Genomic DNA, 24,078 nt, shown 5'->3' on the forward strand with positions numbered 1-24,078 from the left:
GTTTTTTGGGATTTTTTTAAAGATTTTATTTATTTATTTGACAGACAGATCATAAGCAGGCAGAGAGGCAGGCAGAGAGAGAGGAGGAAGCAGGCTCCCTGCTGAGCAGAGAGCCCCATGCGGGGCTTGATCCCAGGACCCTGGGATCATGACCTGAGCCGAAGGCAGAGATTTTAACCCACTGAGCCACTCAGGTGCCCCAGGAAACATGTTTCCAGTTTTTAAATTCGCTTTTTCTTTTGGGATATTTGCACATCCATGTACAGTTGTAAGAAATTATACAGAAGGACCCCGTGCCCTCGAACCCGTTTCTCCCATGGAAACACCTTGCAAGCCAGGATTCGACATGGACACAGCCCACCAGTCCTGCGCAGATTCCTCCTGTGTGTGCATGTGTGTGTGTGACTCTGTGATCGTGTCTCAGGGCACGCTCACGCGTCCACCCTGCAGTCCAGTTACAGAACCCTCGTGCGCTCCTCCAACCCACGCCCCTTCCGGAGCCCCCACATGCATGCGCCACCCCAGAGAGGGCGAGGGTTCCAACACAGGGGTTTGGGGCAGACACAGGTGTTCGGCCCTTGGCACTAGAGTGCAAGGACCCATTGGTCTACCCGTTCGCTGTGGAAAGACCTCAGAGTTACTGCTGATGTTTGACCATTATGAATAAAGCTGTCGTCGGCACTTGTGTACAAGCTTCTGTGCGAATGTAAACTTTTATTTCTCTGGGATAAATGTCCAAGAGTGCACAGTGCCGAGCATACTGTCGATTTTATTTTATTTTATAGATTTTATTTATTCATTTGACAGACAGAGATCACATGTAGGCAGAGAGGCAGGCTGAGAGAGGCGGGGATGCAGGCTTCCCGCTGAGCAGAGAGCCCGATGCGGGGCTCGATCCCAGGACCCTGAGATCATGACCTGAGCCGAAGGTAGAGGCTTAACCCACTGAGCCACCCAGTTGCCCCATACTGTCGATTTTAAAGCATTAATAATGGAAAAGAAAACAGGATGCCCTCACGTGTCCTGCCTGGAGGAGGGGCTCGGGCAGGGCGGGGGTGGGGGCTGCAGCCCTGCCTCCCTTCCCCCGTGCCCAGCCTGCCTCCCCCACAGACTCTGCCACACACGTTATCCGGAGCATTTCTTGCCCTGACTCAGGTTGGAGGATTTGCCGAGTTTCTGCTCATGCGGGCACCTCGCTGTGTCTTCCTCATCGGGTAGGCGGGGGGGTGGCCCCGGAGGGCCTGCGGATCACTGCGACCTCCCGTGCTTACACTGTGCCCTCCAGCTGCTTGTCCCCAGGCTGCTTCCTTCTCTCGGGCTCATGGAGCAACACGGGTCCGGAGCTACATAGCCCGTAAGCCAGAGGGCAGAGGCCAGGCCGAGCTCCCAGCGGTGACAGATCTGGACCCCAAAGCAAAGGACTCAGCCCGGGGAGGGTGACGAGACTCGCGTGCCTGCCCGTGGCAGAACTGCAGAGCTCTCCCGCCGGCCGGGTCCCCCACCTCGCATGTGTCCTGGGCTTGCATCACGGATCGCCGCCTCCCATGCTGACGTGTAACCAGCTGGAGGTCGTGGGGACCTCCCGACTCCGCCTTCCAAGGGGAGGCCGCTGCCGTGTGGTGAGGCGCTCCCGCAGCATCCCCCACTGTCCGTGGGGGGGGGGGGCACAGAGGCCTCTTGTGGACGCCCGCGCCGGCTCTCCAGATGTGAGGAGAGCCCGGGGAGCAAAGGCTGCGGCCCTGGGGAGTGCAGTCCCTGCGGACATGGTGACGGAAGCCCCAGCCGGCGGCCTCCGCCCTGCTGACCTTCAGCGATGGTGCGAGGTATTTCTCAGGGGCGTAAGCCAAGCGGTTTGGGGGGAACCTGTGCCCCAGTGGAAGCTGATCCAAACCCCCGCCCTTCTGGGGTGACTTTCTGACCCACAGGTGGGCTGCCCTCTGCGCATCGGGAAGCTTTCCGTCTGGCCCACCCCCCGTGTCACCACGCAGCCTTCCCGTCCTGGTGGTTTCAGGGTCCCCTGAGCGCCCACCAGACCGGGCTCCGGAGAGCGGGGGTTAAGCGCACAGATCTTGGCTCCCGGCGCCACAGCTGACGAGCCGGAACCTCGGTGTGTCCCACGGCTGATCCGCGCCTCCGTGCCCCACCCCAGAGCGGAGCTGGTAAGGGCGGGCCCGACGGCTGGGATTGCGGTGAGGATCTGCAACACAGGTGACGTCCCTGCGACCGTGCCCCAGTCACGCCGGGAGCGCAGGAGTTGGCGGCTGACGGGCGCAGCCCAGGTCCTGGGGCTGGGGATGGACCGGGGGCTGCGGCCTCCGAGTTTCACCCTCCCCCCGCTTGTGCTCAGGGCTGCGTGGGCAGCAGGTGAACAGTGCGAGGTAGGCTGTGCCTGGCACGTCCGTTCCACGACGAAATGGAAGGCAGGGAGCCCTGAGATGAGCGTGCCAGGGAGGCCTTTCCTGGAGGGCCCTGGGGGTGTCTGGGCGGGGCTGCCGGCGGAGGGCGCACAGGTCCGGGGCGGCGGACGACCCGCGAGGCCGCCGGGGCACTGCAGATGTCCATGCCGGCGACCTTGGCTTTTATTCTGAGGCGGTGACCTGATGGGACTCTGCTGTCACGGGAGGACTCTGACTGTTGTGCTAAGAACACACCGGGTGCGGCTGGGGAGACCAGAGGCGGGCGAGCCTCGGGGGGCTGGCGCTGCGGCCCTGGGGCGTGAGGCAGGGTGCTCAGGCCCCCGGACGGATGCAGTCTGCAGGCATAGCCCGTAGGACTTCCCTCCGACCGGGCGTGGATGGGAGAAGGGAGTCAGGGATGGTTCCGTGTCTGGGTCCAGGGAGCTCGAGTCCAGACTTGCCATCCCCGGGGGGCAAATTCCAGGGAGACAATAGGAGCTGCTGACACGTGGGGTTGGAGGCGCCTTCCAGACTCCCCGATGAGAACAAAGGACGCATCTGGACATGGGGACGGGACTCAGGCCCAAGTGGTGTCAGTGGAGTTGCCAATGTTTGGGAGAGAATTAAAAAACCTCGAGATGGGTGAGGCCACTTGGTTACCTGCTTGTCACCGAGAGCCCTTTGGAAGAAGCCCTGTTTATCCAGGGATTCAGACCAATCCCGGGGCAAACCTCCAACCTCACCCGCATTCTAGGGTGATGGGGAGCTGTCTGAGGCGTGCAGGGCTCCCTGTGGGCCACTGGGGACGGGCCAGATGGGGGACACCGAGTTTCTGGGAGCTGCACCCAGCCACACCCTGCCCATCCCCATCTATCCTGACCTGCTTCCAACAGATCCGTCCTGCAGACTAGCAAGGGAGATGCAGGAAGCCGACGAACCCACGCCTGGGCCTCTGTCCCTCCCGGAGCCACTTTCTTCCTGGGCACGGCAGCACGAAGCCAAGCCCCGTGGGCTGCCAGCTGCCCATCTCCGGGGTGGAAACCAGCCCCTCTCCCCGAATTCCCTTTCCTCTCTGTCCCTGCCACATGCAGCATTCCTAATCTGTAATGCAACCCTGTCGAGGGCTTTCTGAAAATCGATCTTGATACAGACATGGAGAGAACCACGATGAGACCCGTCCAGGGCCTCACCGACCCGGACACACGGCTCTCAGCAGCTTCGCATGAGGTTGCAGCGACGGCTTTCCAGCACGGGTCTCATTGAAAACCTACTTATGAATCATACTTGTAAGCTCCAGGCTGGATGGGAGGGCGGCGGAGGAGGAAGTCTCGGAGCTCGCCTCCTCCCGTGAGGCACCAAGCCTGCAGCAGCTCCGCACGCGGGGCCAGTCTCTCCTGGGAGGGGCCTGACCGCCAGCAGAACAGCTCAGCCACATCCAAAGAGATGCAGAAGAAGCCACTTCCAGGAGCATAGCAGGGGCACAGATGTGAGCTCTTAGCAACCAAACCTGCAGCACGGGGAGCCGCGGGCAGAAGGATGTCTCAGCATCGAGGTCCTCCCTCCAAGGGTTCAAGCCCCGCTCCGGGCACCCTCTGGGGATCTGCACGGGAATATGAGCCCCCAGAACGCCTGGCTTTGAAAATCAGCGAGAATTCCCTCTGGGAGAGCCGGAGGGCTCCAGGAATGTAAGACCCCAGCCCCATAGTGCCAAGGTCCTATGTCAGTCAGTCCAAGACCCTGCACAGAGACAGGGGACTGAAAGGACATCTATTTACTGACTCATTTTTGGACATGTGCCAGGGGCACAGGGATCCGGGGGAACTTGCTCTAGGAGCGGAAGTGTGGCCGTCAGCAGCTTCTCATTCGCCTTCCCCACGGCGGGTGCTGGCAGGTGCCCGCTGTGACCCTGTCTGTCTCCCTTGCCAGCACTGCTCGTCTTACCCCGGCGTTCCCCTGCAGACCCGTCCCGTCCAACCTGCCTGCTTCAGCAGACGCCCCTCCGAGGCAGTCTTGGCCCGCGGGACCCAGGTTCGGCTGAAATCCACCCACGGGACTAAAATGACAAGAGTACGGCACGGTGTCAGCTTTTACTCCCTGAATCACTAGAAACAGCGATTCTTGGATCTTCCTGGGTCCCCGCATTTCTCAGTAGCTGCCATGCGGGCTGGGGCGCTCAGCTTCGCGTCTGGGAACGTCTTTGTCATCTCACCTGCTAGAGACCGCGAGCCTCGGTCTGACGAGCACGCAGGAGACCTCTTCCTTAGACCTCTGTGCCTTCCTTTGGGGGATGGGGTTTAATTTCACAACAGGATTATTGCTTTAGGCGTGAGTAAAGGGGAGAAAGTGAGCAGACATGGTGGAGGGCGGGGTGTCTGAGTACAGGGACCCCTAAGATGTCTCCGTCCTGACCTGCAGAACCCGCAATGCCTCTTCACGGAGCACAAGGCACAAGGGCAGCATGATTACATCAGTGACCCCGAAGCCAGAGATCACGGATGGCCTCGTGCGGTGGGACACATGTGGCCGCAGGAGAGCAGGCAGGGGCTGGAGGGATCGGGCCAGGATCCTAGGGACACCGGGAGCACCAGATGGAGGAAGAGCCAGGACCCCTCCCGGCCCCCCAACAGCGTCCCTGGGGAGCACGGCCCTGCTGCCTGACGCCTCGAGTCTCCTAAGACTCATTTTGAATTCTTCACTCTGGAACCATGAGAAACAAACCGGTGTTGTTGTCGACCCCACAGCATGTGGCCACTGGGGACAGCAGGACTGCAAGGGAGCACCTCTGGCTTTGAATGTGGCCTCTACCTCTCGCTGGTTGTGTCACAGGGGATGAGTTGCTTAAACCCTGATCCTGTTTCTTGGCAGGATCAGCCTCTGGAAACGGCCAGCAGCCGACCAACCCTCAGGGGGCAGAGCGAGTGCTAACAGGTCCGCGGTCTCCGGCTGAAGATCAGAAACGGAGATTCCTAGAACAACGGCGGAGCCAGTAGGGTCGGCTCCGGGAGAGCGGCTCTTGTCTTCCAAGGCTCTGTGGGGAGGGGGCTCTGCCCCGCCTCAGCTCCCACTGGACAAGAGCCCCTCTGAACGTGGTCACGAGTTCCTGCAGCGGCCCTGTCCTGGGGGCTCTGGACACCAGGGTGGCCCGAGGGACACAAGGAGCCTTGTCTGGAGTGGCACCACCTCCCTGCGCGACGCCGGCCGCGAGCCTTCACCATCTCTGCTCTCCCGGCCCCTTGGGGCCCGGTCCAGGCCACCTGGCTCTGGGGGTCCAGACGGCCCCTCTCCCGAGGAGGAGGCAGAAGGCCGGCTGTGTTCCCTGAGGCCCAGGGTCTATGGCTTCACCCTTCCCTGAGCATTTCCTGGACTCTGAAACCAGCACCTCACAGAGGTCCCCATGTCCGATCTCACTGCGCACGGTGGGGCACCCAGGCTTCCCTGGCCTGCTCAGAGCTCGGCCTCTTCTGCACCCAGTGGGGGCAAGCCTGGCCTCGCATTTGCACGGGGATCAACCCGCAGCCCAGCTGACACACACACACAGCACTGAGCTCCTGGACGGAGACAGGCCCAAGGTCTGCACCTGGAACTCTCCTACAGATTCAGCCTGAGAAGCCTTCTCAGAGCAAGGCAGGGAAATCATCACCGCCCTTACTTTCCAAATGGGAAAGCCAAGGCACAGAGCGGGCGCGTCCCCTGATCCAGGTCACGCAGTTGTCCGAGGGCGGAGTCTCACAACCAGCACCTCCGGCCTCACTGAAATGAGTTCTCTGCCTGCCTGAGAGAAGGCGGGGTCCACCCCTCGCAGGGTCCACCCCTCGCAGGGCCCGCCAGGACAGTGGTTCCCCAGGCAGGCCGGTGTTCGCATCGGTCACGCGACTTGTGCCTGGGACCCCATCAGCCTGGGGGCTGGAATGAATGGGCAGAGGCAGTGGCAGCGTTGGGAGACCACCCTGCAAGCCGGCCTGGGGGGGTCCGTGCTCTCATCCCCTGCGCCGTTCAGGAGGTCACCTGCCTGTTCAGCCAGTGCCTACTGGAAGCAGGGGAGACCCTGCCCGGCACCGCCCCGTTCCCTCCTTTCCAGTTTCTCCAGGCGGAAGGCAAGGCAGGCACCTGCTGTCCGGCATCTCGGATCACTGCTGTGTGCAGGCAGCCAGGCTGGGATTTCTTCCTCGGTTGAACAGAACAGACACCTGCTCCCAGTGCGAGAAAAGCTCCCCCAGAGGGCTGATGGCGGGGCAAGGCTGGCACCAGTCCCCCAAGCCCCCCATGCCCCCCGGGGAGCACCCACAGCTCTGAAGTAGGGTCCAGCAGCTCATCAAATGCGTCTCGGTACCCCCTTCTGTGTACCAGAAACCGAACCCTTATGGACCGTCAGGTCGGATCGGGAGACAGAAACCACACAGAAGTTTAAACAGGGAAGGTTTAGTATAAAGAATGATCAAATCTACTAAGGCAGTGATGTTTAAAGAGAGCTTTCAAGAAAATCCTAGGGTGGAGCACAAATGCCCAGTGTAAACAAATTCAGTTGAGAGGCATCTCCTCCCCCAGGCTGGGATTTAGACCTTGTTGGAGATGACCCCCGGAGGGCGCACAAGTGTGCTGGACCGCCAGAGTCAAGGTGGGTGGTCACCAGCGAGCAGGAGGAAACCCTTGCAGAGGGTGGGCAGGCCCAGGCCGGCCGGCGGCTGGATCTCACAGGGTCGGACCCCGGGAGCCACGGTCGGGGCTGTCTCCTCACGGCAGCCCCGCAGCCACGGGCAGCAGGGAATGCAGCGTCACTGAAACTGGAAAGAGGGCCCCCTCTTCCGTGCAGAGTCCTTCAAGCTTAACAGCAGGCTCGCAGCCCAGGAGAGACGTCTGCGGGGTCCGGCCCGCCGTGGCAGGGCAGGTCAGAAAGAGGAAGAGCGCGTCTGCAGCCGGAAGTCAAGAAACGGCTACCGGCGGCTCCGCTCGCATCCACGTCCGCCCTCGCGTTGTGAGGATAAGTGGCAGCGAGCGGGAGAGGTCTGTGCCGTGACGGACACCGGTGCGTCTGGGCAGTGCGGCCGCTCGGGCCCCGAACACAGGAGAGACGCGGTCATCACAGGCTGTCGGCATCGAGCCTCGGGCCGCCCCTGGGGCGACAGGAGGACACGCCGAGCACGAGGCTCTCGCCACTTCCGACGAGGGCCCGGAGGCCCCCGGGGGCCCCAGCAGAGCCGGCTGGCAGGCTCTTCACGCCCCCTGGGGCTTCTCCCGGGGGCCGGGGCTCAGAAGACCCCGGGCAGCAGGCGGTGGGGCACGGCGGCGGTGTAGCGCTCCCAGTCGCGGCCATACTTGTTGGCGCAGCGGTGCTCGTCCCGGAGGCAGCGGTGCGTCAGCAGGACGGCCATGTAGACGACGTAGAAGTAGGGCAGCAGGTGGCCGCCGCCGCAGGCCAGGCAGTACGCCAGGCTGCCCATCAGGTCACCCGTGTAGTTGAGGTGGCGGGCCACGCCCCAGAAGCCCGACACCAGCAGCTTGCTGTGGTGCTTCTGCCCGTCGGCCGACGTGTACACGCACTCGATGACCTTGGGCTTCCTGCCCCAGATCAGGCAGCGGCCGTCCGTGCGGCGGAACAGGTCCTTCTGATGGTTGGCCATCCGGAAGATGTAGTAGCCGAGCAGGCCGAGCAGCAGGACACCCGCGGCGTAGGGGGTGGACAGCTGCACTGGGTGGTAGACCAGGTACAGGCCCTGCGGGGAGATGGAGGCACGGCCTGGGGTGAGACCGTGCTCCGCCCCATCCGGCCGCCCCCACCCCCGCCCCCGTGTGCCGGAGGGAGATGGGGGCATGGCCTGGGGTCTGACCCTGCTCCGCCCCAACCAGCTGCCCCCCACTCTGTGTGCTGCGGGGGATGGGAAGCACGGCTGGGGTGCAACCCCGCTCTGCCCCAACCGGCTGTCCCCCACCCTGTGTGCCGTGGGGAGACAGGAGCATGGCCGGGGTGCGAACCTGCTATGACCCCACCAGCTGTCCCCCAACCCTGTGTGCCACGGGGGGACAGGGAGCACGGCCCGGGGTCCGACCCCGCTGCACCCCCACCGGCCGCCCCCATCCCACGGAGCACCTGAGAGAGGCCTGTAGTTGCCGGCAGCATGGGGACCGAGCTCTGGTGCTGCCGTGGCTCTGCCCAGTCCTGACTGAGGGCTGCTGCCCGTGTTTTCCAGAGATGTCCGGGCTTGTGCTCAAGGCCGCCTCCCCTAACTGGTGTGAACCCAGGTCCCTGTGCTCCCCAGGTCGGCACTCGACACGTGAACCCCGTGGGGCCGGGGCTCTGTGAGGACCCTGAGCCCCTCCTGCGCCGCCCCCTGTCCCGTGGTCCTCTCATCCGGAGCTTTCTCACCCGGAAGACTTAGCAGGAGTCTGTCCACCTGTCTGTCTGCAATGTTCTCACCCCCAGCCTCACCACTCTGCCCTCAGCCCGGCTTTGGTTATTTCTGGAGGTGTTTGCCAGCCACCCAGGCAGGTGGGGGCTCCTCCGGGGCCCCCTCTCGGGAGCCGGGACTCCCACTACCCCCCCCCCGCAGCACCCTCCTACCCCACACCAGGTCGCCTGTTTCCCGGGCTCTCCCTACAGCCGGGAGCCCGCGGAGGCTCAGCCCACGCATGTCTCCTCTGTCCTCATCTCCCGCACGAGCCTGGTGCCCTGCGGACCCTCACCAAGCCTTGAAGGGATAAAGCGGAGAAAGAAAACCTCCATCCTTCAACCGTTACGATTCGCTATGAGCATAAGCACCGCCCTCCACCCACCCAGTTCAGGCAAATCACTCCTTTTTACCCAAAGTCTACCCCATGACCTCTTTTTCTTTAAGTGTCCCATACTGAGCAGTGTTCCCCAAATTCATATATTAGAGCCTTAACCCCCATGACCCCAGAATGGATCTGTATCTGGAGATGGGGTCTTTAGAGGGCAATCAAGGTAACATGGGGTCACCAGGGTAGCCCTGATCCCGTGGGACCGGGGTCCTTATAGGAAGAGGGAATCAGGACACAGACACACACAGAGGGACGACCCTGTGGGGACCCAGGGAGAGCACGGCCGTCCGCACACGAGGACAGAGGCCTTGGGAGGACCCGGCCTGCCCGCACCTGCATCCCAGGCATCAGCTTCCAGGCCGGGGACAGCGGCTGTTGTCCCGGAGCCGCAGCTGACTAAGCCATGGAGCCTCCCCTCCCTCCTGGAAACAGCACGATCCCCAGCCCCCAGGGCCCCCCTGGCACACCCCGCGTGCGAAGCTCAGCATGTGCTCGGCTGTGTCTCCCGGGGGCACCCACGGCCCGCCTGGGGACCAACCGGCCAAGTGCTCTGTAGGGGCGCATCCTGCGCGCGGAGGGCGGCCCCCTGGCCTCACCTGCAGGGTGTACAGGTAAGGCAGCCACACGCAGTCCCCCCAGCCCAGGTACCACCCGAAGTGGTCGTGGCAGATGTCGATGGTCTTCAGGTACCAGGCTTCGTTCCAGAAGAAGTCCAGCACGTAGATGGCCTGCAGAACAGGAGGGCCGCGTATGGGCACGGGGTACCCGTGGGGCCCGCAGGAAAACCAGGCGGTCGTGCGTGAGGAGGCGGCACCAGGGGTGTCTCTGCGCTCCTTGGTGACCTGCTCCGCCGTACCCAGCAAAGCCTCAGGAGGTGACGCCCAGGCTGTGGGGTTCCGAGAAGAGTGAGGGCTCCTGGCAGAAGGCCTGGGACAGCCCATGGGGAAGGAGCCCGCGCTCCACAGACCCTGCCCGCTGTCCCTGCGGCTCCGGGACACAGTGCGGCGGCACAGCCAGTGACCGGTGTCCTTCCACGTCAATGGGGAGACAAGCAGGTGGATCCCCATTCCTCGTCCCTGCCTGAGAGTCGCGGGGACCATGCGGGGCCAACACCTCAGACACCACGAGCTGTGAACACAGCCGGGAGCACAGGCCGGCCGGAGCGGTTAACGCGCGTGCTCCGGGAAAGAGGCCCTGGGCCAAATGAGTCCCCAGGGAGGCCTGGGTTGGGGACCGGCTCCCTTCTAAACACAGCGGGCTCAGCTGTCTCAGGAGCCGTCTGGCCTCCAGGTCTCCCCGGCCCCCGCCGGCGCCGCTGGCCCCACCCCCATCGGCCGCAGACCAGCTACCTGCAGGACGTTGACCAGGACCATGGCGTTGGTCACCTGGCCATGCAGCTCCCGTTGCTTGGCCGCGAACGACAGGTTGATGAGGGTCCAGGCCACGATCCCAGGGCGTCCGTTGAAGAACAGCTTAAAGTCGAACCACTTCCCAATTCGGGGGTTGAACTCAACGCCCATCATGTAGTTGTAAAAGAAATTGCCTGTGAATTTGCTTGAAAACAGAAACAGTGCGTCCGTTCAGCCAGGGAGTGCGTCTCACCCGGGGGGGGGGCGGGGGCGGCACCCCGGCCTCAGTTGCAGAGGGCCGGTGGCCGGCACGCCAGGGACCCCCCAATTCCCACAGCCGCCGCAGCTCTCCCTGGGCACTCAGCTCCGGCTGGGCAAAGTCACCCAGACAAACAGGCACCCGAGCTGCCTGCTGCCTCCCGGGCTGGGTGGGGAGTCTTCCCTTGAACATCCAGGCTCTTCCCACCCTCCTCCCGGTGGCCTCGAGGCATGGCCCAGGAGAGCGACACAGACTGGCTCGGCAGCATGAAGAGCGTCATTGGCCGGGCAGATGGGAGGTGACTCGCGAGGGGCTCGGCCCCCACACACTAGTGAAATTATAAATCATGACTGGGTAAGGCATGAGGAAAGCTGTGTGCTCAGAGCCAGGGGTCCGGCTCCAGGGGCCACCACGGACCCTTGCTGGACACTCATTCCCCCGGGGCCAGACCCCACAGCCCTCTCCAGAGGGGACCCGAGAATCAGCCAAGATGACGGACGTGGAGCCCTTCCTCAGGGAGAACCGTGGCCGCACGGATTTCTGCGCTCGTGAGGAAAACCTTTTCATGTCCACTTCCCTCAATTAGAGTAGGTACGAAAAAGGCAAAGCATACAAAGTCTACGACAGGGGATGAATTATAAAGCACGGAAAATGACTCACATGAGCCACAGAAGGCCGCCCCACTACCCAACTGCCACACAAGCCACCAAGCACCATCATCCAAAGATAATTCCCAAGAGCAAGCGTTAACGGAAACACGTCGTCTCGACCCGGGCTTCTGAATGCATCCGGCACTAAAACGTGGGCGCGCAAGCACGAGGACCTTATTCAGGACGGCTCACGCCCCTCTAGAGGACCCCAACCAGCTGCGGGGGCCGGAGGGAGAGACGGATGCAGGGGCTGAGGGAGGCAGGAAGGAGAGATGGGGTGGAAAGGTCAGTGGGGGGGTGCGGGGTGCCTGGACCGGACCGGGAGAGTGGGGGGAGGGGAAGATGGGTCGGACGGACGGACGGACGGACGGGGGAGCGGGTTTGAGGGTGGGGGATGACCCCGTAGATGGGTGGACAGAAGGACGGGTGGGCGGACGGATGGAGAGCTCCGCGAGGGCAGGGCCGGCTGGGGGCGCACGACCATTCACCGCAAAGCGTCCCTGAGAGGGCACCAACCAGGCAGGCCGCCCCTGGGAAGCTCCTACATGAAAGCCACCGAGGTAACAGGACCCCTCACTAGGTCATTTCAGGCCTCACTCACATTCCAGAGATGGAGGCCATGGGCTGCCTTTCCCGCCTCCCTGCTCCCACAGCGGCCCTACAGGCCATGACCCGGCCAAAGATGGACGTGGTGTCTTCCACCGCACTCTTCCTAAGGCCGGAGAAGCCCCCAGACATCCAGAAAGGACGTTCCCCAGAATGAGACAAGACGCGCCCGGCACCCCCGCCCGGGATCCCCAGTCCTGGGGCCTGCCACTGCCGAAGGGCGTACCAGTCTTCGGCACAGGTGGGGAAGAAGTAGCCCTTGATCATGGCGAAGGTGGACACGGCGTAGCCGAGGCCGTTGGCGCACCACAGCAGCGGTATCCAGTTGTCGAAGATGATGGTCGGAGAGAACCAGGACAGGAAGTGCGAGTTCGCGAGCCAGACAAGGTGCGTGATGAGCCAGGCCTGCAGGCCGTTGATCTCGTACTTGTTGACCACGCCTGCGGAGGGAGGGCGCAGGGAGGAAGTGTTCCCCCGGCCCAAACAGCTGGCCTGGGCCCGGCCGGCTCCGGGCCTCTCTGGGGACACCCAGACCGCAGTCTAGAAGCCGGGCGCTCCTGCTCCAACCATGCCCATAGCACGGTGATGCGGTTTGCCCTGGGTTAACCGCTCCTGCTTTCGGGGTCCCGGAGGAGGCAGAGGGTACGGACCGGTCGTCTGGTTCTGACTCCCCTCGGCCAAGCACGGCCGGGTCGCCAGTCTGCCGTCTGCTAGAGTGACGACGCCCCCCAGTGACCTGTCGGGAAGCCCCCCCGCTGACCCGGGGGCCCCCTGCGGGCAGGGACAGGGCCCGTTCCACCTGCGGGGCTCGTCCTGGCTTCTTAGTGACCGTGGGCAGCTCTGCAGCGCCCCCACCCCCGGGCCTCCCGCCTGGATGCAAGCGGCTGCTGCGGCGTTCTCCGTGGGGAGAGGCTCCAGCAGCCCGGTGATGTCAGCCGCTGTGGGGTCAAGGGCCGCTCGTCCCCTGGTCACTGGGGAACGTGATCTCCAGCCTCCAGGCCAGCTCGGCCCTGGGCTGCCCCGGACACCAGCAGGGCCTGGGGCCGCAGTGATGCCCGAGCAAAGTTCACTTTCATTCTGTCCGGGCGCACACCCGGGGGTGGAAGCAGCACAGGGCAGGGCAGACCCCGTGAAGCGACCAGGCAGGGAGCGGGAAAGGGAGGCGCGCGGGCTCGGGTTACCTGCGGGGGTCACGGCGCCCTCCTGGACGCCTCCCACGTAGCCCGGCAGGAACTTGTGGCAGAAGTCAGGAAGGGCCACATACAAAAGCACCTGCAGCGGAGAGCGGAGGCATGTGACCCGCCGGGAGGGCCGGGCTCTTGCACACAACCTTGCCTCTGTTCACGGACATCACTCAGGCACCAGCACCGCGCGGGGGGCAGGAATCCTGCGTGTCGGCCGCTTGGTTCTTCCCGGGGAGCTCGTGGCTCTGGGAGCCCTGGCCGCAGGCCTGGTGGGGCTCTGAGGGCCAGGAGCAGGCTCGCCCGGGAGAGCCCACGGGTCCTTGCCACTTCCGTGTCTGGGGCCGTTTAAAAAAGTGAGAGATTCACGCGCCGTGCACTTTGCCCTTTTAGACCCTTCCCGGGTCACTGAGCGTTTTCACAAGATTGTGCCACCGCCACCACCATCCAGCCCCCAACGGAGCCCTCGCACACAGAGGGAGCCCAGCCCCAATTAGCCTCACTCCCTCTCCCCTCCCCCCTGCCCCCGACAACCATTAAGCCACTTTCTGTTTTCCACTCCAGGCACTTCATATGAACGTCATGTACCACGCGGCCTTCCGGGCGTGGCTTCCTTCACTCCGCGAATTCCCAAGGTCCGTCCCGCCAGAGCACACGGGAGGCCCCGGCCCTTGTCCCAGCTGCCCAACGTTCCGCCGCAGGGACAGAGCGCGCTTTGTTTTAGCCACTCGTCCCCTGACGTTTCTACTCCTAAGCTATCGTGACTCGTGCTGTCTCTTCTCATTCTCCACCCAAGGGAACTGAGGAACAGGAAATGACAGGGACCCTGGAGCCCAGAAGCTGGGACCCTGAGAAGGAACAGCTACTAAGGGTGGGAGCCTTCTTCCGGGGAGGAAACCTGGGGTGCGGGGGGAGCCTTCTCCCGGCTCTGTCTCCCTGGATTCAGATAACGAACGACCCTGCCTGTTCACCGGGTTCTGTGTGCAAACGGCCCCATCCTCGTGAACTCGTTCTGGTCTCAAACGCCAGCGGGGTCACAACAGAGCTGAGGACGTCCTTGGCCGGGAGCGTGCAGCCACGTGCTGGCAACACGGGCCCCGGCTTTGCCAAGTGGGGTCTCCTGTAACAGAGAGCATCCCTCCGGGGGCAGCAAAGCTCCGGGTGGTGCACGGGTCTTCCCTGGGCCGGCCCTGCCTCACGGCCTCCCGCAGCATCTGCGGCAGCTCCTGCAGGGCTGTGCGTGGAGCAGTGGGGAGGCTCGCCCCGCACGTGGGTCAGACACCAGGATGCCGCCAGGTGCCTTCCAGAGAGGACAGCGCTAATAGGTCAGGCTCCAGTCCCCGGATGAACGGCCATTCCAGCAAGAGGGACCCTCGGCACCCGCCGTTTCCCGCTGGCAGTGGCCGGGGAGAGCTAACCTGGAACGTGACCCACAGGATGTAGAGCTGGGCTGCTTCCTTCGTCACGGACGGCGTCCTGGCCCAGATGTCCGAGAGCCGAGCGTGCCCGGTGGCGACGTCCAGCACGGGGGCCGTCAGAGAGCAGCTGTACTGGTCACACGCCATGACGAAGTAGTACACGAGGAAGGGAGCAAAGAGCAGCAGACAGACGATGCTCGCCAGCGAGAACCGGTCCGCCTCCCTGCAACGGCGGCCGGCAGATGCTCACCGGGGCCGCCCGGCCCAGGACCTCGCACACGAAGCTCCGTGCGTCTGTACGGGTCCCGCTGTTCAAACCGGCCGGGGCTCAGGGCCGGCTGTCCGCTCTCAGCGGGGAGGCCCCCGCGTTGCCTGGAAGAACCACTCCACGCGCGCTCTACGGCGAGCTGCAGGGAGCCTAACGCACCCATGGGCCCCCCTAGAAAGCCCAGAGCCGGAGGCCTCCTCTCAGCCACAAGGCCAGAGGCTTCCCAGTTCTGGGCACCCACAGCCCAGTCCGCACTCTCTCTGGCCCAAGGAGAGCAGAGACAACGGGGAGCCACACAGCTAAGACCCGCCTGCTCTAGTCAGTGTTTCATTTCTTCTTCAATTCCTTACTCTATAAAATGGAAAATGGCTCACCTGTCATTAGTCTTGATGATAAGAATTGTGTTTAATAGGTCCCCAAAACCCCAGAAGCTGGCAACCTCTCACCAAGACCTCACTTTACTTTCTAGCTGGGAAGACTGGCGAGATCCTTACCAGGCACGGCCCCACTGCCCTTGAGTCGCGGCCCTGCTGTGGGCGATGCTGCCCGGACTCCTGGTTTTGGGGGCATCATGTAGGGATTTTGTAGCCATCGGGCCCTGAGGGAAGAAGACATAGCCTGCTCAGATGGGCCCATGAAGAGAAGCCACCACATCTCCTGCCCCATCTGCCACCGCGCATAGACGCGGCAGGCCTGGCTCTCACTCACCGGCCCACCACTTTCTCCCGAACAGCAGCTTCCAGACGAGGAAGGGACGACGGATTGTGCTTCAGTCTATCCTGCCTGAAATCTGCAATAAGCTCCCACCAGGCCCTCCTGTTTCTCTTGGTTCAGTCTCCAGATGGAGGCAGAATGCCCCCTTACCACGTGAACCAGGCCTTCCGTGTCTCAGAAACCTCTTGTGATCTGCTCCGGCCTCCTACCCTCCCCCCACTCTCTCTCATACCTTCTAATCCAGACGCAGGAGGTCGTTAATGATCCTTGAATATGGTTCATTTCATTCAGGATACCTGTTACTTCTGCTTAGAACATGCTATGCAGGTCTCATTCAGGTCTTTTGCAAAATGTCCCCCCCTCAGTATGACTTTTTATTTTTCCTGGAGTTAATTATTGCCCAACTTTTTTCAAGTGCTAAGGTTTCTATGCCTATCACTAGGTTTTTTTTCAGAACTATCGTATATTTCAGCGCTTTTTCTAGTCATCCTAACACAATAAAGTTTATCATTTTCATTTTCCCTCTCCTCTATAACCATTCATCTCGAACCACTGAACAAGCCAATCAGCTCATCTACATTGCCTGCACCCCCGGCCCCTGCCAAGTCACGCTCCCTGATACCCTTATTTTCTTAGTAACTCTTCTCACCACGTAGAATGCTTTTCTAAAAACTTTCAGTGCATGTCTATTGTCTGTCCTCAGAATATAAGAACATATTTCATTAGAATATAAGCTCCCCAAGGGCAGGAATCATGTGTCCCATTCACTGCTCTACCAAGTCCTAAAACACAGTGTGGTAGACACAGTGTATCAAGAAATCATCACTCTACCAGAAAGGGTGGAAGAACTGAACTTGGCTCTGGGGGAAGCAATGACACCTACACTTCCAGAACAAGTTCTAATTGTGAAGTGTTCAAAATATCAAGGATAAGAAAACACGATTTTAAAAACTTTTAGAGAAAAATCCAGAGTTAAGAATCATACTAGCAGCGGGGTGCCTGGGGGCTCAGTGGGTTAAAGCCTCTGCCTTCAGCTCAGGTCATGATCCCAGGGTCCTGGGATGGAGTCCCGCATTGGGCTCTCTGCTTTGTAGGGAGCCTGCTTCCTCCTCTGTCTCTGCCTGCATCTCTGCCTACTTGTGATCTCTCTGTCAAATAGATAAATAAAATCTTAAAAAAAAAAAAAAAAAAAAGAATCATACTAGCAGCAAGTTGGATTCTGGAAGACAATGATGGAAAATTTTAAAAACTCTGAGGGAAACTGTTTTGCAACCTAGAATTCTATTCCCAGATGAACTATCATTCGGAGGAGACAACACAGGATCCATGAGAGCTGCTGAAAGAAAGCCCAGTGAAGAGACAAGGGGACAAGAACTGGGCAGTGCACCGGTCAGTAACCAGTCCGCACTGGTACTATATGAATGGCTGTAGTAAGAGAGAAAATAGAAATGATGAATTCTACTGCGTTAGAGTGTGAAAAATTATTGATAGTCTGACAGTTCTATTAGAGCATTTAGAAAAAAAATAGCGAAAGATATACAGAAACCTTAGTAAATGGGAAAAAAAGAAAGAAAGAAACCTTAGTGAATGGAAAAAGTGAGGCAACCACTAACTCCACGAACAATAAAAAAATCATACAAGGGAAAAAACAAACAAACTGTAATTGTAGTACATTACTTAGCTGAACAGTAAATAATAACAATTTTGTCCTAATAATGTAATATTGGGGTATACACTGACTGCTGGATATGTAAAAGTTGAGAGTGACAAAAGCAGATTTTTAAAAAATAAGCAGGTAAAAACAACAACACAAATCTTAAGGGGAAAAAAAACCAAAACCCAGCAACACCAAAGTAACTAAAAGAATGAAAAGTATTTGCTTCTGGGAACTGAGACTACGGGGTGAAGCAGGGAACTGTTTACTCTATATATAAGCCTTAAAAACCAATAACTTGTTTAAAAATGTGAACATGACTTACTTTAATACAAATATACATTCATTAAAAAATTTTTCAGGGACAAAAGGCATTTTCATTTACAATGTGGGAACTGTAGCCACATCGCTTGATTTAATTTTCACAGGTTAGTTTACAGAATGTCTGTCTATGATGTCCAAGGCAGGATGACGAGCTCCTTATGGACCAGCCATCCCTACAGCCCCGAAACAGAACACAGAGCTTGGTGTGTGGCAGGCACGTTCATTGAACACGGCAGAAAACTGCGAAAGGGCCAGAAACAGATAGGCTCCGAACCAAGTGTGGAAAAGCCAATGAGAAAATGCCACCAAAAGGAAAGTGTATCTTCTCCAGATTCAAAGAAGCCCAAATAAATATTTTGAGAGGACAGAGTACATTCACCCAGGAGTGTCCTCTGTCATTATACCGAAACTTGCAATAAATGTGTAAGTTCTATCTTTGGAACCAGGTAGCCAGAAACAGGGGAGAGGGAGGTGTTCAGGGTGTATTTTGATATATTCCTAAGACTGACAGACGGCAATTGATGTACGAGCCATCTTTACTTTTCCAAAGCTAAAAAGTCACTGTCCATGCCCACGAACAACGGTGCTAAGACATAAGACATGCTTACCTCCAGTGTTCTGTCCCAGCGTTTCACAGCCGAATGGAAGTGTTTCTTCTTGGATGGGCCACTCTACAATCTCTAGTCTCCTTGGATTCCAAAGGCCCACCTGATCCTTCTCAACCCACTGAACAAAGTCCTGCGGGGACACAAAGATGAGGAAGACACTCAGGGAGCTGACATTTCAGGACTGAGGCAGATAAGGACCTAAATGGCATTGACTCGAGGCCCACGGCTGGAACCAAGAGAGACGCACGAGCTCAGTGCTTGGGGGTTCAAAAGTGGAAGACGTCCCATGTGGGAGGGGAGAGGGGAAGGAATACTGCCAGCTGGCTTCTCTGCCTGGCACAGACAGTGTCTGGCAAACTGGAAGAACTTAATGATAATGGCAGGATGGAATGGATGTCTTCATGGCGGCGTCGCTTTGGCCATGAGCCTTAGCACAGGCAGGTACAAACCTGACAAGCCCCAGTCAACAGAAAGGCATTGTCTTCGAAGACATACACCAAGCACCCACGCATGCACCTGAAACATTTCTAGAAACTTGTTCGTGTCCCCAGCCCGAATTAAGCCCTCTGGAGTCAGCACATCCCACTGGCACAGTCTAGGAGCCAGAACACGGGAGTGGTCTGGCTCTGGGGCCTGGTTCTTTGTAGACTCACGGCACCCAGTGACCTTCCCAGGTATCTTGGGTCATGAATGCCTACATGTGTGAGGACATGCAGTTGTGGCTAAAGTTGGGTGAAGGAGCGTTAGTGTCCCACACCTAGGGATAAAGACCAGGTAAGGGCATGGGTCTTTCTGGCAGCCTGATCAGCAGCCTCGGCTGGTCTGAGTTCCATGGGGCAAAGCTAAAGGGACATGGCCCCCGAGGGTTAGAGGATTATATAGTACAAGTGCCTGATCCTAAGCTTCCGATTGCCAAGGCGTTCATGGCAAAGACATCCATCCCAGATAAACAAACCGCCAGCTGCTGGACCTAGCTACCGCCAGCCAAACAGCCAGAGAAGGAACCAGGCCACTCCTACCCACGAGTCTTCTTTCAGAGAGCCCTAGGTAACCAAGAGAGCTGGCCACGGCCGGACCTCCCTTCTCACGCCCTCATTCCCACTCTCATGCTTTAAACTGCCCAATAAAGAGTGGATCCATGAACCCCAGGCCCCCGCCCGACCCCATGAAGGCAGAGCCCCAGGCCCGCACCTCCTCCCTCTCTCCCATGACCTTACTGTGGCTCTGAGTGTTCTGTGTGCCCCCCAGGACCTGTGAGGAATAAACCTTGCACGATGGATGGAGCTCCAGGATTGTTGCTGAGGTGTGTCCTGCGATCCTGAGGCCCACTAGGGTCGGGCCAGCCATGATGACCCTGGGAGGGAAACTGGGGGAGTGGGAGGGGCCTGCCCCCGTAATACGAGCCCAGGAGGGTGCGTCAGGCATTCCCAGCCCACAGGATCGCTAGCTACAGGCTGAGACCACCACAACAGGTGGCATATGCCCCATGGCTGCTTTTTGGCAACTTGAAAGTGTAGAAGTTTGGGGAGGCACTAGACGTCCAGGAACATGGCAGAGACGTCTGGGAGCTGGCACTAGGAACGTCCTGGAGGCCCAAGGTCACCATCAAGGCTCTGAGTTCTCACCGGGGCCGATTCCTGACGCCCACTTGGAACCCAAGTCGTGGGACCCCGTGCTAGGCCTCAGCTTCCTCACCCACACGCAGCGGTCACCCGGTGCTCAAGGACACGAGGTCATGGCACCAAGGGCACAGAGCCCTCCCTGACCCCATCAGAATTCACCTAAAAGAGAGCCAGCTCCGGCCAAAATGATTCTCAGCACCCTCAGGCCTCGGGAGGGCTCGGCTGGGCTCATGCAGGCGATCAGGGCACGCGAGCTTCAGGTCAGCAGAGCTCGAACAGCCACGTGTCCCTAAAGCCAGCCCCAGGGCATTCTGGCTACCCTCGTACCTGACCACGCTGCTACCTGGTGGCTTCTTTCCTCCCTTCTCACGGCTTCTGTGGTCAGGGATCTGGGGAGACTGGGGGCAGATGGGGTGTACCGGAACGCCTGTCTTCACGTGGCCTCCCCGTGTGGCCAGTGGGGTGCCCTCACCGCCTGGGGGCTTGGCGCCATGGCAAGAGGCTCCGGGAACCAGCAGGGGCTCTGGCAAAGTTGTACCGTCCCTTCTGAGGGTCTGAGAAGACACCCGACAACACTTCCAGCACATTGTGTCTGTTACAGGGAGTCCCGAGTCCACCTCCTTCCAAGGGGAAGGGAATCAGGCTCCAGACCTTGATGTGGGGATTGCAAGATATTAGAAGAACACAAGGGACTGTTGGGGCCATCCCTGAACGAGTCAGCCTTTACAGACACTTTACATTCACTAAGCATCTCCATAGTTCCAAGCCTCCAATATCCTACTGGTTTCTTGCACCGACCCCAGAGGGCTGGCATCACGACGTGCATCTTACAGACGAGGAGGTTGGCGTTCTCTGCTCACTCAGGCCTGTGCGGATGGAGGGTAAAGTCTCCTGGGCGTGGACCGGAGGAACAAGGAAAGGACCTCTACCTTTGACTTCTAAACCTGCATTACAGTGAGCATGTTTGTAGATTTTGGAGAGCAGAAGCCTGGAGCCCTGGTCAAAGCCGTGGCTTACCCTTAGAATCAGGGCTCAGCGTCTCTGGGCATTTCTTTCCACCCAGGGCACATGCCTATTTCGGAAGCCCTCGGAAACCATCCCAGGAGCAGCTCTCCTGGGCCCCCGCTGGGCCCTCAGTCCTCTCAAGGCAAGCCAGGCCGGAGCTTCCCAGCACCAAGACCTTGGAAGGGCCACACATCTCCAAAGGAGCCCCTGCGTTTGGAAATGAGGCTTGTGAACTCTATGTGTGAATTGAGGGAGTGGCCACTGCAGAAGGCCCAGGGTCAGCGGGTGGGGCTGGGCTGTAGAGAAGCTGCAGGTAAACCAAGAATCAGCCCGAAGATCAGTCCCACCGCGCGTTGGGAATGGAGGAGGGATGCACAGGTGACCTCCCAGACCCCCATTACAGCCACAAACGTTCCCAGAATTGTGGCTCTTGGGACTCCAAGAGCTGCTTAAACACTCTTCTTCTTGTTGCTCAGTTATTTTATTACATAAGTCTGTTTCCTGGAAAATAGGAAAAGAACACCTGTATTTGCATCCCTAAGACTTGGGTGGATGGCTTTTCAAGCCGTCTTCTTAAGGACGGACTATCTCCCTCCTGCCCCTTGGGCTGGGACACGCCAGGGACCCCTTTTCCACGCCGAGCTCATTGGTTTTACCGGTTGCCGTAACCGTGTGTCCTGATTTATCCGATCTTCTCACTGACAGTCATTGGTTGTTTCTGGGTTTTGCAAGTATAAACAGCGAGTCCTTAATAGCGTTCTTGCCCCTGCCTATGTCCCGGGATAAACTCCTACAGGAGGTCTTCTCCCACGTCTTCACAGCCAGGAGAGCAGCTGCCCACCCGGACCGGATTCTGGTGTTCGTGTCCCTGTTCCTCATCTCCCCTGCGATTCGGCTCGTCTGTGTGCTTCTGTCCCGGTGACTCTTGGATTCCCAGATTCCCAAGCCAGGCCCCCCACAGGTTCCCAGAGATGCTTCCCAGCGACAGGACCTTGGCGCAGCCCCCAGAGGGACCAGCTGTCACCATGACAATCAGGACCCGAGCGGTCCGCTGATGACAAGAACCGCGCTCTGCTCTTCTTCCGTCTTTCCGGACCTCCTGCCCGGCTCCCCTCCCCAGCTACCCACACATGCTTTTGGAGAAAATACACAAGATTCTCCACATTTTGTTCAAAAGGAACGAGCCAAACCGCGCTCAGCAACAAGGGGCATCGTCTGCTCCTCCGAGAGGGCACGAAAGGTCTTTTCCGTGGCGCCGGGCAGCCCGGTTCCTCGCGGCCGGGTCTCAAGTCCGGGCACCGGGCGTGGCGCCCGCGGGGCCCGGCTCCTTCCCCTCCCCGGAGCTGCAGGAAGGGCTCAGGTGGGCCCAGGAGGGCACGCGGTCCTCAGACCCCGGCGCCAGGCTTCTGGGAGGAGACCACCGCCGCCCGCTCCCCCGGGCGCCCCCCGCCCCCCGCGCGCACCGCGCCCGCTCACCTGTGCGTGCGACGCCGCAGCCACCGGGTCTCCGACTCCAGGCCCGCGGCCAACCCCGCCGCCTAGAGGGGCCGCCCCGAGGCCCCGCCCCAGAATGACGTGGGGCGACAGACGACCAATCGGCGGCGGGCCCTGCGCGGCCGGCACCCCCTGCGCCCCGCGATTGGCCGCGCGCCTCGCCCCACCCCCTGAGCTGACTCCGGGCCACCAACCCCGCCGCTGCGCTGGGCTGGGGCGCGAGACAGACCGCGAGGGCCCGCCCCGCGGATGGGGGCTGCGGGAGCGCGACCCCGCACGCCTGCTGCCCCCGCCCCGTGGCCGCCAGCGAGCTGCCCCCGCTGCGCCCCTTCCCTCGTTCCGCAGGTGCGGCTTCCGAGGCGCGCAGCAGCCCCTTGCTGAGCGTCTGATGTGTCCGGCGCCGGGTGCACAGCAACCCCCAGAACGGACAACGTCCCTGCTCCCAGGGGTCGGGTCTGTTAGGGGCGGGGGAGGGGAGCAGTAATCAATAAGCAATAATCAATCAGGCTCAGATGGTGAAGGTGCTGCGCAGAAGACTGAAGCGGGCAGGGTGGGAGAGGGTGAGCGCGTGAGTAGCGGTTTGACCTGGGGGTGTCAGGGAGAGCTCTGCTGGGAGGCCCCGGAGGCCTGCTTCCCCCAGAAGTGAGGGAGATGGGGTTTCGGGTGAGGGTCCCGCCGTGCGGACATGAGAGGGAAAGGAGCAGCGGCGCTGGAAAGAGGGAGAGGTTGAACTGCCAGGCAAGCGTGGGCCAGATCCGGTGATAACAACCCACGACAGTCGTCCCGCTTGCCAGGGATGCCCAAGGCGCATACATACTCCTACCTACGGAGATCAGCCGCTAGACAGCGCCACCCGGGCAGAGGCCTGACCTTGGGCAGTGCCAACCGAGCAGGCCATGGAGGGAAGGGCCACTGGAGGTGTCTGCTGGCCCCACTCCCCGCGTTCGGACAAAGTTCTTGTTTGCACAGGGATCTGGCTGGCACAGCTCTGTGTCCCTCACAGACATTTCCCCCACCTGCAGTTTTCTATTTTTTAAAATGTCAAACATCCCAGCCAGTTGAATCCACACTGAGCGAGCACACACACACCTAGACTCAGCAGCTGCCACCTTTAATTTCTTTCCGTTCCGCTCTGTGTCCACCCCCCACTTTTGTTCCCTGAACCGTTAGTGAGCTGCGGGTGAGGTCTTCTTCCTCAATTCTTCAGCAGCCACTTCTGACGTTACCAAAACACATCCCGCTTTGGACATTCTGCATCAGCGCAACGCCACGATCTAACCTATCGTCCGCTTTCCGTTTCCCGCATCACCCCCTGCTGTCCTGTACAGCCGTTCGTTGCACGCCGGGACCGGTCAGGAAGCCGCGCTGCACCAGGGCCAGGGCTCCGCAGCCTTCGTCGAGAGCAGGGCCCGGCCCTTCCTCGTTCCTTCCTCCCTTCCTTTCCCAGTGCCCGCCACGGACAGCGGTACTTTAGAGACCGGGGCTGCATCTCGGGTGTGGAAGTGCGTGTGGCAGCGGCAGCACCGCAGGTCGGGAGCACAGGACGGGCTGTCCGGCCCGCGGCGGGCAGAGGAACCCACACGGGAAACCCGCCCTACATGCGCTGACGACCGACCTGGGTTAAGGACATGGGAAAACTTGCGCAGCGGCTCGTCCCCAGCGCTCCGGGCAAGAGCGGCGGCACCGAGCGGGCGCGGCGGACCGCTGACCGCTGACCGCTGACCGCTGACCGCTGAGCGCATGCGCGGTGCTGGCT

The 24,078-nt window shown here is 60.2% G+C and overlaps 1 protein-coding gene across 2 annotated transcripts; it reads right to left on the bottom strand.

The window, feature by feature from the left end:
* Positions 1-6,799: 6,799 nt before the first annotated feature.
* DHCR7 (7-dehydrocholesterol reductase) lies at positions 6,800-24,056 on the bottom strand. 2 transcript variants are annotated; one of them, XM_032358096.1, is made up of 9 exons: positions 23,938-24,056; positions 18,202-18,331; positions 15,396-15,499; positions 14,634-14,856; positions 13,216-13,306; positions 12,261-12,474; positions 10,520-10,724; positions 9,767-9,898; positions 6,800-8,107 (listed from the first exon to the last, which is right to left on the bottom strand). In XM_032358096.1, the coding sequence occupies exons 3-9, from the start codon at positions 15,491-15,493 to the stop codon at positions 7,643-7,645; spliced, it is 1,428 nt and encodes a 475-aa protein (XP_032213987.1). In that variant the 5' UTR covers positions 15,494-15,499; positions 18,202-18,331; positions 23,938-24,056; the 3' UTR covers positions 6,800-7,642. The 2 variants fall into 2 exon arrangements, with proteins under 2 accessions (XP_032213987.1, XP_032213986.1); XM_032358095.1 differs by lacking the exon at positions 23,938-24,056 and adding an exon at positions 22,305-22,935.
* Between the last annotated feature and the right edge of the window lie 22 nt (positions 24,057-24,078).

This window comes from Mustela erminea, chromosome 9 (assembly GCF_009829155.1).
Source record: "Mustela erminea isolate mMusErm1 chromosome 9, mMusErm1.Pri, whole genome shotgun sequence".
Taxonomy (NCBI): Eukaryota; Metazoa; Chordata; class Mammalia; order Carnivora; family Mustelidae; genus Mustela; species Mustela erminea.

Excerpts from the sequence above, each read along its gene's own strand:
- DHCR7 (XM_032358096.1), bottom strand. The coding sequence starts at position 15,493 with ATGGCTACAAAATCCCTACATGATGCCCCCAAAACCAGGAGTCCGGGC. Across the intron at positions 14,857-15,395 it reads GGGCAGTGGGGCCGTGCCTG|GGAGGCGGACCGGTTCTCGC; the intron begins GTAAGGATCTCG and ends CCGCCGTTGCAG. Across the intron at positions 10,725-12,260 it reads CCCACCTGTGCCGAAGACTG|CAAATTCACAGGCAATTTCT; the intron begins GTACGCCCTTCG and ends TCTGTTTTCAAG.